General features: G+C 34.9%; 1 protein-coding gene across 1 annotated transcript in view; it reads right to left on the reverse strand.

Annotated features, from left to right (window-relative positions):
• PPP1R1C (protein phosphatase 1 regulatory inhibitor subunit 1C) overlaps positions 1–16,830 on the reverse strand; it is a 104,889-nt gene extending 88,059 nt beyond the window's left edge. The window contains exons 1-2 of the mRNA XM_036879381.2: positions 16,125–16,830; positions 14,329–14,389 (exon numbers count right to left, since the gene is read on the reverse strand). Coding sequence (XP_036735276.1) covers positions 14,329–14,389; positions 16,125–16,205 — 142 coding nt within the window. The 5' untranslated portion in view covers positions 16,206–16,830. The remainder of the gene's footprint in view (positions 1–14,328; positions 14,390–16,124) is intronic.
• Between the last annotated feature and the right edge of the window lie 1,962 nt (positions 16,831–18,792).

The following is an 18,792-nucleotide window of genomic DNA, read 5'->3' on the forward strand; positions in this document are numbered from 1 at the left end:
ACTGCATTGACTTTTAAGTGCTTTTGATAAGTAATGAAATGTTTTATTTTCATTACTAACAGCAGTTTACTATTCTCTGATAGCTTATTACTAAGAAAAGGCAACAGTTTAAGGAGAATTGCTGGGTAAATGTTTATTTCACAACTCAAAGGAAATGAAAAGCCCTCATTTGGGCCCATTTGCCAGTCAACATAAAAGGAAAATATATGGCCATTCAATGGGCTAGAGATGCTGCTAGTTGATGGATTAAATTGAACTCTTGAACTCCTATATTCCTGTAAAAAGTAACAAAATTGATTATCTATTCAGTTTCCACCATCACCATTTTACTGACATTTTGAAATCAGATTCAAATAATTTAAAGACAGCAAGAGAATAAAATTGATCATTAAATAAAACATACTCAGGCTTTAAATTGGCCTGTAAAACAGAAGAAGTCCCAAAATCATCATTACGCGAAATTGCCTCATGCATCCACAGTCACCAGCTACTTGTGTGGTTAACTCAGAGCATGTCTGCACTAAAACAACAACACAACCAGCTCAAGTCCTCTGCTACTAAAATTTATCCTTGCTAAGATTATTTCAAAACTTTGTTCATGCTATGTGTGTGTTATGCAGCAAAGATCATTTTAAATTACTTCCATAAAATTTAATGTACGAGCTCATGACAATCCAATATGTTATCATTGTAGGTACTTGTGAAATGTGAGGATTAAGAATAACCCTCCTAGTCACTCTCCCAGGTCCTCAGAGTTCTATTCTGCACCCTGCTACCCAAAGAGAACTTAACTAAAGCCTGATATACATGGAAGGGCCTCATGACCTAATCTTTCTTCTTCTGATTACGTCAAAATTTATTAATTCTATAATCCAGTCCTTCAAGGCATTGTTAGGTGACAGAAAGTCAGGTCCAATCAGTTGGAGCAAATGAGTTAATGGATCCAGTGACTTGTTACTTTTACTGGAGAAAAGCCTTCCAGCTGGAGTGGTTGATAAAGGTTTAAAGGAGGAAGGGGGATTTGATCTAGGAGATTAAGCAGAACTATAGCAAATGGGAAGAGAAGATGACATCCCAGTATGTGTACAAATCAGTCACATTCTGGGTCAACAATTATCCAAATGTAAACCTTTAGCCCTCCAATAATGTTTTAAGTCAAGATAATGATTTAAAAAAAATAAGTGTAGAAATAGAGATAGGTAAACAGAAACATGAATAAATAGCAGGCCTACCTCTAAGAATGGAATAATGGGTAAGATTTATTTTTCTGTTTGGTTTTCTAATATTTTTTTCCTTATGTGATAAAAAAATCTATTATTAACAACCTAAAGTCCTCTTATCTAATAAATTATCAAAGAAGAGAATAAGAAAGTGTGGAATTACTATTAAAAACAACTTATTTACAAGGGAAATAGAAGCACACTCTGGTATCACATAAAACAGAATCTCACTTGGCCAAGCTCTGGAGGAACTTGCTTATAATCACTTTCGTGAGAAAGACAGAAATTATATAGCAAGAGTATGATGTAGCTTATTTGTAAGAAGAAGAATGTTATTCAAGTATTGGGAAGCACACTGACCTTGGGGAGACAACCTGTGTTTAAATTTCAGGCCTATTAACTTATCACCTTTTTTTTACCTAGAACAGCTCACCTCTCACCCTCCTTCTGCAAAATGGAGACTATAGTATTCATCTCACAGAGTTGTTGAGAACATACATTATAGGTGAAATAGTTTTGCAAACCATAACCTGCCAAAAGTAAGATGCATTACTACTTACCTCTTTAAATTTGCCTTTGAGTTTATATAGTTTTTAAAATTATTTCATTTGTAGCTTAGAGGTATTTTTTGTCTTTTATGTCCTAAACATATCTCAAAATGCATTTTTAATATGTTCCTTGCACTGTAACTGTCTATAAAAACAGTATAGCTGGTTCCCGTGATGGCTGTGACCTGTAGAACTAGGATATGAAAGTATATTTGTCTCCAAGACCTTAAGCAAAAAGGTGCCCTTCATTGGCTGAGTACAGCAGGAATTCTGGACTATTCAGCAGGTAAAATGACCTAGTGATAGAATTTGAGTTGAGCCATTTTAGCTCAATCATTCATGACATTTTACTTCACTGAAATGTAATAGTGAGTATGTCTCTGGTGTTACTTCTTGAAAATCATCTTATCACTGGAGTCAAGTGGGCAGTATTTAGGATCCATGAAAAAAAGAGTAGATATCCTTAAAGTGCCTTGGAAAACAAATTCAGTCTGAGTCTGTCCTGCTTGATGGGACAGCTCTACACATCTGGAAAAGTTATTTTCAATAGGAATGTGCCTTTAGAGCTCTCAGCCAGTAATAAAGAGAGAATAGAAAGGAAATTATGAAGGAGTAATGTTAACCAAAATCTAGCACAATTATTTTCCTTTCCTCTGTTCATTTCTTTCATTTAATTAAATCTCAGCTTTAGTACAATGATCAACAATTCATGTAATAAAAATTCCATTGAGTATGGAGGAAATGTCTAACTTTTTAAAGCAGGAAATAGAAATAATGTGCAGTTTATGATGAAATATATGAATGCTTCATGAGAAGATATGGTGTGCCTTATCATAGCTAATTATAAGCTAGGACAGGTGAATTATAGATACAAATTAGAGCTCATAACAAATCAATTAGGAAAAGTAAAGCTGCCTTAGTCAATCACATTTATACAATTAAGTCTGCAAAAAGCTTCTCATAAAACCAGAGCAGGGAAACAATAAACCTACCACCAGCAGTGTTGCTAGTATACATTACCTGCTTGATCCCAGCAACACAGCCAGTATTGGGGTTGCCATGACCAGTGCTTCACTGTCATGACATGATTTGATTCTAAGTGATTCCCTGTTCGCTGATATTAAAGTTAGGGCTCTTAGATCTACATAAACCACCTCCCAGTGTTAAAGTCAAGGAAAAAAAGTAGTTTGGAAGTTACTGTATGATTTTTTAATAAAGCAGTGTGTCCTATATTGAAAAGAGATAAAAATATATATATACATAGGAATAAATTATATAATAGACTCAGCAGAAAAGCCATTGACAGATTTAGGAGGCAAGTGAGAGAGAGGAGTCAGAGATGATTCCAATCAAATATCATTCAGCAATTAGAAGAATGGGAATACCATTAATAGATATGCTAAGGTCAAGAGTTTAAATGTTTATTTCAAATCAGATGACACATTTCAGTTAGACACTGACTTTCTGGTGGTAGCAGATGGAGCTCCCTTTCTATATCTAATTATAATATTTCTTGCATTCATGAATTATTAAAATGGGCATAAGAAACCTACCCAGATGAGAAGATAGTTGTAAAGCAATTAATAGTCAATAAATGTAATTTATTTTAAAAATACCCTTTTGATTTAAAAAATAATAACTTATTAAATCTCACCAGTTGAATCCATGCCAGTAATTTCAATGTTTTTCTATTCATGGTTTTTCAAATAATGTGATGAGTTTTTAATTTATTGGTTTTAAATTCAGAGTTAGAAATTTAAATGTTACTAGCTTTATTCCATTTATAACTTGAATTCACAAAGCTTTTCTAGATAATTTGGTAGGTCCTGGCCTTTTGGTAAGTCAGGTCACTTATTAGAAGTGGATTTTATTACACGGATAAATAGCCTGTGATATTTTTAAACATAGACAGATATTTAATTTACATATGCATATGTGTGAAGGTGTTCGCTTATTTAGATATCTGTGTATATGTTTTCTAATAGTCCATTCTTCCTCAGACAGGAAAAATAATAATAAAATGATGTTGCATCATTGAGGTAAATTATTCTAAATATTGGATTCCAAAATTACTGTTGTTTTCATTCCTCTATTTTGTGCTTCAGTTCTATTTCTACAAGCAGGTCAATATGTATTTATATGTAAACAGTATGATTCTGAAAATTGTTTTGCATAATTATGGAACATTGTTCCCAGAGAATGAAAAAAAGAAAGATCACAAATTTCCTAGCTTTCCTTAGTTCACACCATACTTTTTCTTCAGCATTATTGCCAACCAAGGTCAAACTGTAATCATATTCTAGCCACACTGTCAATATATCTCCCTTTGATGATGCAGATTTTGGCAGCTTATTTCACAAATAACTTTGTTAAGCACTATAATTGTCACTTTATTAAATTACAAAGTCATTGAGTTAAATTCCAAGATAATCTATCCATAGTGTAGAAAAGACTCATAGATACAGACATGACCTTTCTCAACATATGTTGGGGAGCCACTGAAATACTAAGATTTGAAGGGGACAGAGCATGGAGAAGGAGTGACAGCAGACTGGTAGAGAGGAGATGAATTCCGAGGCCCCTCCTTCACAGCTAAGGCATTTGCTCCAGAACATTCCTCTCCCTCCTCCTCAGGCTTTGACAAGGTCCTTTCTGAGCTGTGGGTAAACTACTTTTCTCAAGTGTCAGGGATAATGTGTTACATCTTGTCAGAGTACTTGCATTTTAGAGGATGGAGTATAGTAACAATAGCAACAACTTCAAAATGTAGAACTTCAGGTAGCATGGGGACTGATTTAGGGAGACTTTTTCCCAGCATTTCTGAAATCTTACCACTTAGGTACCCCCACATCCATCCCAGTGTTTTTCTCTTTCTTTGTAGTTTTGTCTGTTTAATTTGTAGCCTTGAATGGAGCTTATATCCTCCAAGTAGACCACAGTCCCCATCACAACGTCCTTCACAATGTCCTACACAGAACCTAGTCACTCATCCATGTCACTTACTTGGGCCTTAGGGACATTTCAGTTTAAACCCTTGGTAAATTTGCTACCAAATTATATCAGGAATTAGTAGAACAGTGTTCAGATAACTACTTGGTCAAAGTCAAGACTAGTGGGAGAAATGGGAGAAAGTTCCAAAGATTGGAAGCTTGCTCCTCAGCAGTTGTAAAATAAAGAGATATGAAAATAACTCCTCTCCATTAATTACATAGTTTGGCTAGATTTTTTTGTTAGAGGTCACCAAGTACCACTAATTTACCATTTTTCTTGAATATGACCATGGACTAGAAATAATTAGAAAGAGCTCTTAGTAACTTTTTTATCTTAAATTTGAAACTGAATGGGCCCTTAACTTTCCAGGACAGACGATGGTGATGTGTTCTATGTGTATTATTATGCAGACACAAAAATGCACATCTGTTTATTCAATGGATTCAGAATGGCCTTCTTTCTAATGAATATATTTTACATTTAGTGAAATACGGTAGTCTTGAAAAACACCCCGACTTCCTGATTTAATGGGCCTTAGAAGGATGAGCTACTTTCCTGGGGAAACACAGGCCGGAGTGAGTCGCCACCTGAGATCCATATCCAGGCCTAAGTGATACCCTACTCCTGAGTACTGAGCCCGCCTCCCCAAAATGAATCATTTATCAAGATTATGTAGTCTTTGTTATGTAGTTTACAACATTATAATCTAATTCCCAAGAACGTCCTGCAGTAAACAATTTTGTACTGAGTTGAAATATATTTTGTATTTTTGCCATAAGCTGTTGGTTCTACTATTACTATACATGAGTCAGATTATAAATGTGTCTCAAGTTAAGTTTCTCCAGGAGGGCAGGGATAGTGACTTACCTATTATATGCCATAAGCAGCTAACACTGCCTTAATCAGAATAGGTGCCCCAAGAGTTTGATGGATTGCCATTGGATCTGAGGATCTATTTTTTATCTATCTAAATTTAATAGCCATAGGCATCCAATATTACTCTACTAGGTATTCACTCTACTATTATGATAGATATATCTACTTCACTAGTTTGGAATATATAGTAAAATGTTAGCTCTGACCTCAATCCTTAAAAGCTTAAAGCTGAAAGATCAAAATAAGTCATACAAATATTTTACAGAATAGTGAGTATGATAAATAAGTGCCTCTATGTCTTTGCCAGAATTAACTTTACCATGATATGAGCAGTTGGGATTTCTATTATTATTGTCATATCCTAGTTCATCTAGACATATTATTCTCTGTTATGTAGACCACATGTTTCTGGGGAATTTATAATAAGGACTCAGTAAGTAATTAAGTGAATTGAATGTAATAACTAATAAATAGCTTCAAGAGTTGGAGGTAGGAGGAGAGTATTGGAAGAACAAAACCAGACAATGGATCAGATTAGTCAGGGAAAATTTTTGAGATTCAAGTGAGTTTTGCTCTGCAATTTAAATACAAGAAATCTGTGGAAAAGATGAAGACTGATTTACACAAATGAGTCAGTCTAGACTTGGTCTTAAAAGCTGGCAAAGGAACCAAAAAAAGGAACTAAAAAAAGAAAGCTTAGCAGGAATATAGCATAGGGATGGTGAATGGAAGGAAGTGAGAGCAAATGGAATGGGATCAAATGGAAACAATTCAATGAGTGTTTGATAAATATCTCTAAAGGATTTTAAAATTCAATACTCAACCTTCTTTCTTTCCATATCCTATTGGAATAAGAATTTCATTTTTGGTCAAATACAAATCTGCCACAAAGATCTCTATTGTTTTGAAATAGTTTTTTCATGATTTTACAGACATCAATAGCATGATCACTTTAAAGAAAACTTAAAAGACTCATGTTTCATGATAATTATATTTGTAAATGAGCCCTGCTCAGTTGAACAAATACCACAGAATAAGTAACCTAACAATTCCATAGTTATGCATTCTTATCCTGATGAATTAGGAGGTATAATGCATCTTTTCTGTTACCAACAAACCCCATCTCTTGGGGACACTCTTTGACACTGCCTAATACAGTCAAGATTGGAAAAGAGCCAGGCCATCTTTTGATAAAAAATACAAGATTGAGGGGAAATCCAATTATCTCGGCATAGGCACAATGACACAGGGAGATTGCATTTCTTCAGTATCCACTTGGTTGCAGGTACTGTGCAACACATTTTCTCACACCTCAATAATCCTGTTTAAGAAAGGAGGAAACTGAACTCACAGAGATAAAGTACACGCCTCACCACCGGTAACTGGAAAAGCTGGGATTCAAACCCAGGTCTTACCACAGAGCCAGTACTTTACCTACTATGAGCTTTGCCTCTCTACATCATGCAAAAGTACCTTAAAATTATTTTCATCTGCTTTCTCCCCACAAGCAGGGAAACAGAAACCAAGAAAAATGAAGTGAATTTCCCGGACCACCACTGTGTTATATTTTACTAATCTATTTCTAATTAAAATGAATATAAAAGGTGAGCAGCATATGCCATTATTCAAAATGAACAAGAGCAGTAATCTTTCTGTAGTAAAATAGAACTATTTTGTAGTTTTATGCTTTGCCCTTTCATTTTTCCTTAATTTAATTTGGAGATTACATGAATCTTTTTGAACACTTAAATATAGCAAACCTTGGTGTTACCAAGAAATGGAATCTCTTCTTTGGCTCACATTATTCTAATTGATTGGGCTATCTGGCTGCACAGACTGAATAGTTATGTGCAAGAAAACCAATCAATCAATTGTTCAGTAGATAAATCTTTGAGAGCAACATGCATCACTTTTCTTTAAATCATTCAGTATGGTTTGGCATTCAGTAACTAATATAAATAAATGGTAAGAAGAAAAAAATAAGTTTTTTGGACAACACCTTAGAAATTAATACTAGTTAACTCTTGAATGATCTTCAAATATTGGACCTTTGTTTGATTTGTACTATCATTAATATTAAGAAAGCAAAATAAATACTAAATAATCAACAAGAATTGTGAATCATAAAGAATTACAACCACATTCCCCAAGAAAATGAGAAAACTTAGAATGAAACAAAATTATGGACTATGGGTCCACTACAGCTTTTACTTGAATATATTAGATTACAGATCCCTGGGGGTAACAGGCACCTCCAGGTCAGGGGAGGGAGGTTGCTGATAATGTCTTATCCATCTTTAAGACCTAAGAGTCCCAGAAAAAACCCTAGTGTGATTTCTGGAGTTTGTACTCAAGTGCTTATTGTTTTTTGACCACAAATCCTTCATTTTGCAAAATAAAAGGTCTCCATTAAAAGAGATGACATGCATATGAATGCCTTAACACTGGAAATAAATGTCCACTGTAACTTCGTTGATCCTGCAAAACCTTCCATCATTGGGAATTCCTGGAGCTTCTCTGTTTTGAACAATTCAGTCTGAGACCAGTAATATTCCCTAGTTGTCATCCAATGTCTCAGAATTATATAACCAAAGCTTTCAAAATCTCATTAATTAATTTAAGTGTAAGAGTACTAAATGCAAGCCTCATTTAGAAAGTCAAAGCCAGGTCCAGAATAGACTGTATCTTCTTTTTTGTAGGTATAGAGTTGAATAGTACAATCAGTTGGAAATCCCAGTTCTCTCCACTGACTAGACCTACTTCCAAGGTTGAAAGGAGATGGTGTGATATTTAATTCATATATCTCATATTAACTAACTTTTAGGATCCAGATCCATATGAGAAAATGCTTTTATTTTTATTCCTCATTCCTAAGAATATGGAGCTAAAAGAGTCAAAGAGAAAATCTCCCCAAAATTCGGCCGTGGGAGGAAGTTCAAAAACTATCCCCTGAAAACCATTATGTATTATATTTCTGGTCCCACTTTGTAGATGAACAACAAATTTTTAAATGATGCCAAAACTCCTCTTCAGTAAGCTTCTGACCTCTTACAATTCACTCATGTTTAATGGGCATCTGGTCCTTTAAATTGAATTGTAACCATATTGTCTCAGCTTAACAAGTGAAAAAGAATGGATGCCACCAACTTTAATATTCAGAAGGCCTGGTCTAGGCTGGCTTTTTACCAGAAGACTGTCCAGCTCTGACTCCAAAGGCCATGAGACAAGGAGAATTTAGGTTGAGTTCATTAAGGAAACTAAGAATATTCAATCCAGAAAAGAAAATAATAAAGAATTATTTTACATATTTAAAAAGGTGAATAAATGAACTTTTACTAGAGTAAATGAAGAGTTACTTTAGAATAAAATGGGGGTATTACTCAAGTTTGATATAAGAAACTGTATTTTCTAAAATTTAAAATTAATGGATCTGGAATTGATACTAGGGATAATTAAGGATTCTTCTCTGAGGTACATAAAAGGGAGCAAGTCTTAGGGACTTGAATTGATTTATGTAACTTTCATGAAGATGTGTGGTTAGATTAGGTATTTTCTGAAGGTCTTTTTCAAGTCTAGATTTCTAATACTGGTGGCCAAATATAGTCTTCTCATAAATCTGCATAAAGACAAATAACGTTTAAATACAGTTGACCCTTGAACAACACAGGTTTGAATTGCACAGGTCCACTTAAATGAGGATTTTTTTCAATAAATATATTGGAAAGTTTTTTAGAGATTGGAGACAATTTGAAAACTCCCAAATTAATTATGTGGCCTAGAAATATTAAAAAAGCTAAGAATGTTAGGTGTGTCATGACTGCATAAAATACATGTCTATTTTATCATTTGCTACCATACAATGTACACAAATCTATTTTAAGAAGTTAAAATTGATCAAAACGTATGCCCAAAACACTTAGACCCTGTGTGGTGCCATTCACAGTCAAGAGAAAGGCAAACAGTGTGCTTGCCTCTCCTGCCTCCCCTTTCGCCTCCTCTGCCACCCCAGGCCTCCTCTTCAGCCTACTGGACGTGAAGATGACGCTGATGAAGACCTTTATGATGACCCACTCCCACTCAGGGAATAGGAAACAATCATCAGGCAGTTAATAAATTTATCTGTTGTGCGTGTCTTCATGTGAAAATCTAATAATAACGTGGCAAGAACTATATGAGACATTTTTGTGTCATCATCATGCCCTACGTATTCATCACATAGATGTATATGGACACGGATAGCCTATCCTTACATAGGCGTAAGGTGAGTGATATTTAATATAAGATGAGCAATGCGTTTGTTTCCTTACTGGTTTATAACTTTGCTTTCAAAGAATTACATTACCATACAGTATGCTTTACCACTAGTAACCTGGAGAAACTGTGAATCAGGCTATCATCACAGGCAGGTGGTGGTGTGTTTTTTTAATGTAATACTGTTTCCAATACCTTATTATAAATATGACTGCAATACTATATGCCATAAAAATTTGATAATGATTCATTCCTTAGTGTATAGGCTAGGCTACCATGAGGCAATCAAACTGATCACACTACCTACCATAAAGCAATCATATTGCTGCTGCTTCATCATAATGCATGAATTGTTATACCTGTAAATAAACATGAATTTTGTTTTCACATTATCTTTTCATTTTTGATATCTAGTGTTAGTACTATGTGTACCACATGCAGTGTTTAATATTGTGTGAGATGATACTGATGTAGGTACTGATAGGCAATTCATCTTGCAAACACAGATGGCATAAACTTACGGTATCAATAAATACGGTATGATTTTGTAAGTGTATTTTCTATTCCTTGTGATTTTCTTAATTTTTCTTTACTCTAGCTTACTTTATTGTAAGAATACAGTATATAATACATACAACATACAGAATATGTGTCAATTGACTGTGTGTGTTATTGGTAAGGCTTCCAGGCTACAGCAGGCTATTAGAAGTTAGGTTTTGGGGGAGTCAAAAGTTGTGTGTAGATTTTCAACTGCACAGAGGGTCAGTGCCCCTAAGCCCTATGTTGTTCAAGGGTCAGCTGCAAATTTAGAAATGTAATGAAATTAATTGCAGAAAGTGGCATTTCCATTTATATGTAAATAGATTTATGTGTTTTCTTCTGAATAAAAATGTAGGAACCAAACCAGTAAATACAGATGATACAAGAGTAAAAGCAAACAACATACAGTACAAGCATGGACAAGGAGGCTCTATTGCATAGCCTCAGAAAGCTTATCATAAATAGACCCTTAATCAGAAGAAAAACTGAAAATACAAAAGATAAGCACTTTGCTACAAGGTCAATCACATCGGTAGCCCCAGAAAAGTTTGAAAAAGATGAAATTAGTCTTTGATGCTTCAGTGCCCTCACACCTTAGACTTGCAGTATTTTATTTTTTTACTGTCTTCTGGCTATTCAGTCATTCCCAGAGGCAAACCCAGAGTTTCTGCCTTCTTCACGATAAAGACACACCCTTTGTTATTAAATTTTTTCAGGCATAATGAGTTCAGTTCAAAATGTTTACTCCTGTTCCCCATTATTGTGAGTTAAACTGAATAATCCCTGCCAGAGAGTGATATATCCTTAGATTATGTATGTTTCTGTAGTTCTTCTGCTGAGATCTAGGCCATGGGTTAGAAGCTGGACATTTTGTAACCCCTGGAATCCTGCCAGTCAGGTGCCTACCTCATCTAGGGTTTAGACAACCATCTGGATTTACATTTGTAATATCTTTCTATTCTTACTCCCTTCTATCAAGTATAAACAGATTGCATATGTACTTCTAAATCTAAAAATTAAATCATTCTTTCAAATACTCTTACAATTGACTATGTCTGCAAACTCATGAAAAGCTGAAAAAAAAGTAAGGCATGACTAATTCATTTAATGATGGTTACTATGATACACCTATCTCATATGAATTAAAGGGTTTGTTAATTATGTCTCTATATTGGAAAATCGAATTTTCTTTGCTTTGTTAATTGACAATAAAGAAAGATTTTCAGGGATTTGAATTTTAAGCTGCATTAATGATGGTGATTTCAAGAACACTGAGCTGTTTCCTGGACAATTTCAATAAATTGAAAAGATTAGTTTACCAGGATTTAAAGCTGCATCCAATTTTTATTTGTCAAACAACACCTTGTTTTTGATGACTAGACTAAGCTGTTGTTTTAAAAAAGGTCATTTAACACTTAAGATTTTCTATTGTTGCTGTTATTATTTGTTTTGTTTGATAGAGTTCAGAATATATTTGGAACATAAGGAATTGTTGGGAAAAGCAGAAATATTTAGCACAGATGAGATTATGATGATTCTATTCCTGTTGTATCTTAACTCTTAAATATCACATGCAGAGGTTATATTCCAGGACACATTAGCTAATGACACCTAATATTTGTTGCACTTTGCAATCTTTAGGGTGTGCTCCCATTAACTCTTCCAGTTGTTACAATAACTCTGTGAAAAAGAATAATCTCTATTTCATAGTTGAGAAAAGAAAGCTGAGAGATGCCTTCCCTAACCAAAAACACACAGCTAATGAAGACCAGCATCTAGGTGGATTTGACTCAGTGTAGTGTTCTTTTGTTGCTGTTAGTCTGTTGGGTCCTTACATTTATTTCCCCAGTTATCATGGTTCTAGATCATTTTTATTGGGAAAATTATATAAGAGTTTGAGTTTTGGGGGGTTTTTTTTGCTGAAAATTCCTGGTTACCATATACAGCCAAAGACTGATCATTCCCTTGTAAACTATTCTAGTTTCCTAAAGGAGGATGCAGATGCAGGGACATGACATTACTGAAATGATAGAGTCCTCTGTGAGATGCTATTGTGTCTAGTTCTTTCCACTGTTGCTTGTAAACACAGAGAAGGGTGGAGTCAATAAGGGAAATAGGGCAATGTCATCTAGTGATTCGGAGGCCAGGTAAGAAAAACGTTTCTAGAGAAAAATCTAAATTTGGTTCACAGGGATATTTAAATATAATTTCTAATTTACTAAGCTAAGTGGTCTAGACAAAGGATTTATTTAAGGTTTGGGTTTCGTTGTCAATAGGGCCCGAATGTCTAGTCACACTGAGAGATCCTTCACTACATAATGCAAACTGAAATTTTCAGGCCAGCATCATGCCATAGGAAATGCACAGGCTTTAGAATCAGAATTATCCTTCTGTATAATTTGTATATTCCAGCGGAATAACTTTCACAAAAATCATTTCACCTCTCTAATACTTAATTTCCCCATCTATACATGACATATATTTGACATTCAAGAAAGAGTAGTTACTATTTTGGGGACTTCAGTAAGAGCCCCAAAGTCACTTACATGGCTTCACTATGTTCAAACAGTAACGGTGATCCCTGCAGAACTCTGAACCTGCTCTTTGGTAGACAAAAGGACACCTAGAAATCAACTGGGGCAACACTTTGCAAGGTTGGTATAGGGAGGTAAGTTCTAGGACACTGCAGAAAATCCGCCATTATGAGCCAAGGCAGAAATGGAAAATTTCTATAAAATTACCTCCAAATCTGAGATTTCATTATTGTTTACTTGTATTTATTTGTGAACTGTAAGTGCATACCATTTGTACCTCTTATTCAACCAAATATAAATAAGGTAACATTTATTGAGATAATATATTTGACAATGATTCTAAAATGCTGTAGCACTTTAAAGATATAGGATCATATTATAATTCTATGCTTACAGCTGGAATAAATTTATTTGTTTCTCATCAGCTGAACAGCCTTCTTAATTTGGGCCCAATGATGAATATCCTATTAGAACTTAATTTTCTTATATATGTTTCTCTAATTAGAAAGCAATCTGAAAAAGTCAAAGACTATTTTGCCCTGGTATTCCTAGAATGGATCATTCACTAGACCCTATATTTAGACTTACTATGTTTCCACTGTTCAGACTCCTGTTGTCCACCCTAATTATTTATACCTGGAAAAAAATCCAACATCAAGTCCTTCCTTTTACAAATTAATGTCATGACCTTTTCTGCCTTACTTGCATTTCTAGAAATAGCCCTTAAATGTGAGATCAAAATCGTTCCCATTCCATAAGTAAATCATGTTTTCATATTGCAGGTCATAATCCTTTATCAGGAATAATAATGCAGTTCTACTTTTTACAAGAAATGGAAAATAAAACCTCAACAAATGGATGCAGCCCTTCAGAAGGGCTTTCAAATGAGCAGTGCTGAAAATTGATCTAGTGACTCTTCAATTGCATTATTCAGAGATGATATCAGCAGTAGAGCTGTAGCCAGTGCTGGCTCATTGCCCACCCCATGACAGCCCTTCATAAATAAAATACCTACTCTGTAAAGATGTAAGCATCTCTTGGGCTGTAATTTGAGTTTGAAAACTAATTAAACAATTTTCCACCAGCCTCATTAATAAGCATCTGAACACATGACAACCAATGCTAACAAAACATTTCAGATATCATCACCCATGTGTCATTCTAGAGGAAAACCAGACAGTTGGCTATGACAGTTCTGCTAATATTTATTTCTTATTTTGTTTATGATCCATTTTATAGACTACCTTATTAGATTATGTTTAACTTAAACCCTGAATTGAAATGCTTCAGCAATGACATGTTCTTTGATATTCTTTGAACAATTCTCTCCTGTTCCGTCAGTGTAAAAGACATCATATGCTTCTTTACCTGGGGGGTTATGTTCATTGAGAATCACAAGTGATGCTGGTGTAGGTCGTCTTTTCCTGATCTGTGAACAACAAAGGCCCAGCTAAGGTCAGTGACAGCACTGCTCCAGGTTACCCTGCAGCTTGCAAAGCTGTCCCAGCCTCATCTTTCCCCAATACAAAAGCAAATTTTAGGAGGGCACACAGTAGGTACTCACTAACTTTATTTTGAATAACAGAATGTCAGACAATAGAACTGTCAGATATTAGAATCTCCTTCTTTAACCAAAAGCTAAATTTATACAGAAAATAGTTGTATATACAGAAAAGAAATAGTTCTATATAGTCAAATGATGTCACTGAAAATTAATATACAGTGAAGGCCCAGGGATGACTTGCTAATTTTAAGGGCACTCTGGAGCCTCAGAGTATTGATGATGCTTTCAAGATCCATTGCTCTTATTTCTAAATGTGGTAAGAGAAGCTTAGAAAAAATTTCTAGCAGGTTAAATTTAACAGGTAAAAATTAACATTTTTAATTTCAATTAATATTACAAGGTTTTCTAATTTTCTCATATAATATTCAAAACAAATCAACAAAAAATGAATATGTATCTTGTGAGAGTTTATAATTCATTTTAAACTAATAGATTTGGTGTGAGGGCTGTTTTTTCTTATTTTAAGAGTTACAGGAGTATATTATGATAAGAATTTCTAGTGGGTCCTGATCTCTTAAATATATAGGTAAATCTCCAAAGCATAAGTCAGTAGGATACAGAATAAAATTTACCAAGACATCTTGTCTGGGATACAACCAATGCCTCATTCACCATATTCAAGGTTGTATTTATCAGGCCCAAATCTGAGCTAGATCTACTTCAGATTACCAAAACATCCTACAAAGTTATGTCTCAGATTCAATAATTATTTTTAAGACTTTGTATAAAATATTTGTAAAAGGATTCAGGGATCATTTAGGTCTTAAGAAATTAATGAATTGGGTTGGTAACCGCATAAAGTTCTTTTGCTTTTGTCTCCCCACTATTGTAATTTTACCACAAATGATCTTTTAATAGTTCCATTGCACCAAGAATCTAAGGAAATCTGAATATGAAAGATGATATAGATGTAAGCCAATCTACATGAGCAAGAGAGACTGAGATTGTGAGAAATGCAGATACATATCTACACTAGACAAGAAAAAGAAATCCAGGAAATGTTAAAGTATTATTTTTAATATCTGAATAAAATTTCTTAAAATTATATATATGCCTACAAAGCCTACCTATCATATTTTAAATATATTTATAATTACTACTTTGGATACACAATGTAAAACATTAAAATAAAATACTAAACTTATAATCTGAAATTATCTCAATTTATTTGTTAATAAACATTTCACTGTTACTGAACTTTCACTGTTAAATGAATCTTTGTATTTTATAAATGATGAAATAAAAGGCTGTTAATTTTGAGAATTTGTTTAAAGTTTCTCTAAATGTTGAACTTGTTATTTTAATAAGCAAAAGCAAACATAATTTTGGATCCAAATCTGAATCACTAATATAGCCATTTTTTCCTAATGAGTTATAGTTTTGTGTCGCATGACACGAAAGTGCTGCATGTTAGCCAATATTCCTTCTAATTCAATTCAAATACAAGTCATATGGAAACCAACTTTTTTCTCATTTACATATCCTGAGAAGTCACAGAGTTAGGCAAATCCAAGAGGTAGAGAAGCTTTCAATTAATAACAAGGATTTATGTCCATATTACTTTATGTACAAGAACTGGTTCCCTTCCAATTCCGCTTACCTGCTCTGCTGCTTCAGGAGCAATTTGACTCTGGAATAAAGGTACAGCAAATTGTATCTTTTTCGGACTGTTGGGCTCCATGACAGTGATGAGAATGGTCAGAGATGTGAAGGGCTAAGAAAGACTAACCCCAGGTGTTGTCTGGGATGTGTGTCCTCAGGCGCACTCCACCCAGCCACACAGAGCTCTTCGTAATAAATAGCTGTAATTCCAGAGCGAGCGAGTGAAGATGCCGAGGTCCGAGGAACTTCAACATCCACAATTATGCCTGGCTTGTCTGTTCCCCCACCAATCCCTCGGATCCTCTCAGCACAATACAGAAAGGAGTAATAAGCTAATTGTGTGCCTCTTCACTAATACATGCCAGGCGGTCACTCAGCAGCTAATTGAAAATGCAATGCTAGCCTTGAAGGGCCCGCTGCCCTGGGATTTGAAAGAAAGGCTCTATCCACTGTACATTACTAACCGGCTGCTCAGAAGTGCAATGTAAGCTCCCTCTGAGTATTGCTGGGATGGGCCATTCATTATTGATGAACAAAAAGCAGGAAATTTTTAGAGTTGGGGGCAGGGTTTGGGTATGGAATCATTTCATTTCTCTTGTAGCAACTTGTAAGTCAGACACCTTTGCTGTTTCACATTAGCCACCAAACTGATGGATGGCCATGGAGGGTAAGCCACAACCATTAATTTCAGCTATATTATGCTGCAAGATCTAGTTAGGTAAGACTGATCAAGGGAGGCAGAGCATCGCCCCGGGAGCAGATCTTAGTTCAAATTCCACCTCTACCATTAACAACCTCTGTTGCCACAAGCAAATCATAGGCTATTCCTAGGCTCCCATGCCTTCATCAGGAAAATCCAGGGGATTGGATTCTATGACCTTTAAGCTCCTGTTTTGTTCCAACATTCTATAATTGTAGTTCACAATTTTCATTAGAGTGGAAAATATTGAACAGCTAAATTTAGCAAACAGCTTGAAGGTCACTGCTGCTACAAAGACCTCTATTTCATTTTTTGGTGCAACGAGTTACATCCTCTGATTTGGAGGAATACGGAAGTGGCTAGAAAACATCAGTGGGAACCTAACAGTATCCGACATTATGGCTTGTTCAATATTGGGGATATACAGAGAGAAAATGACTGGAAAAAGCATAAAGGGGGTAACCTCCAGAATGATAGAGGATGATGGTCATACTGGCTGGTGGTGAAGGGAGAGGGAGACACTGGCCTGATCCCCTCAACTGTTAATGTCCAGGGGGTGGCAATAGCATAGCCAGACAGCCCTCATGCATTCAGCTCCTTCGTGAAGGAAGCCTGAGAATGAGCCTGCTTTCATGGGAGAAAGAACTTGAGTTCTGTTTCCTTATTTGAAAGACATTGTTTGATGAGTCCTAGCTTTTCAATGGTTTCATATTTTAATAATACATTTAATAAGACATTGCCTGCATTCACTCCAGGTATTCACAAATGAAATTTTCTTCCTTTTTTAAATAAATTCTGAGTCTGCCAGGAATCCATCTTAATAATTTAAGTATGCAACACTCTGTTGAAAGAATATAGAAAATAATATGCATTATTGAAGTAGTTTTCTATACCCTCTAGGGGAAAAGGCCAATGAAGATGTAGATGTGAAAGCACCTTCAGTTCTAGAACAGTGCTGACCAGCAAGAAATCTTGTGATGGGTTCTTTCTTGTAGTGTGGAAGGGAAACTTTAGAAGTTACATTTTGTATAACAGTTTACAAAAGTCCCCAGAATGAAAATCTGAATTAATAAAGTTATTTCTCGGCATATTTCTTCAAGTTATATACAAGGAAAACAAGACAGTATTTCTAAGTAGTTATTAACCAAAATTTCATTTAGTGTAGGAATTAAGACCATGCACTTGGCAACCTTAAGTTCAAACCCTGGCTCTGCTACTTATTCAATTGACCAATTTGAACAGTAAGAGAACTTTCTTCTTGTGGGGTTTAGATGAATTAATTCTTTAAAAGAGCTCATTACAAGACCAGCATATGATAACTACTTAGTAAAAGACAGCTACTATTCTTCTTCCAATTAGATTTTTCAAAAGGCTTAAAGATACATATTTTTAATCTAAATTGCTAGGAATCTCTACCAAATGGATACTTTGATACCAGTTAAAACAATAAATAAAAAACTGAAATTCCATGTATACATTATGTATAAATATCAATAAAATGATTCCCATTAACAAACTGACCTGTTTCAAATAGTATGACCAGAAATAGTTTCATAAAGGGACTGTCTGACCCTGTAAGCTGCTTCTCCACCAGGCCCACTCCTGTGCCTCCTTCGGGACTCACGTGATTATCATTGCTCTGGGTAGCTCCAATAGCTTTACTCCTACCCACCATGGGTTTAGACCCACATCTTCTGTGTTCCCAAAGCACCCAGAATACCTCTACTTAGTATAATAACTACCAATCTGTCTTTTAACTGTTTAGCATCTTTCAATGCTATTCATGCACATAGGGAATACTTCTTGAGTAGATACTATAATCTACTCCATACTGGCCTTTTGCTATGGCATTAGGGGAGAGATTGTGTTAAAAGGTGACTGAGGTCCTTTTAAAGCTATATTATTATTCTAAGAGTCAATTAAAATGCAACTTAAATTTGAAAGAATCTAAATATTTTTATGTGTT

Source organism: Manis pentadactyla, chromosome 6 (genome assembly GCF_030020395.1).
Source record: "Manis pentadactyla isolate mManPen7 chromosome 6, mManPen7.hap1, whole genome shotgun sequence".
Taxonomy (NCBI): Eukaryota; Metazoa; Chordata; class Mammalia; order Pholidota; family Manidae; genus Manis; species Manis pentadactyla.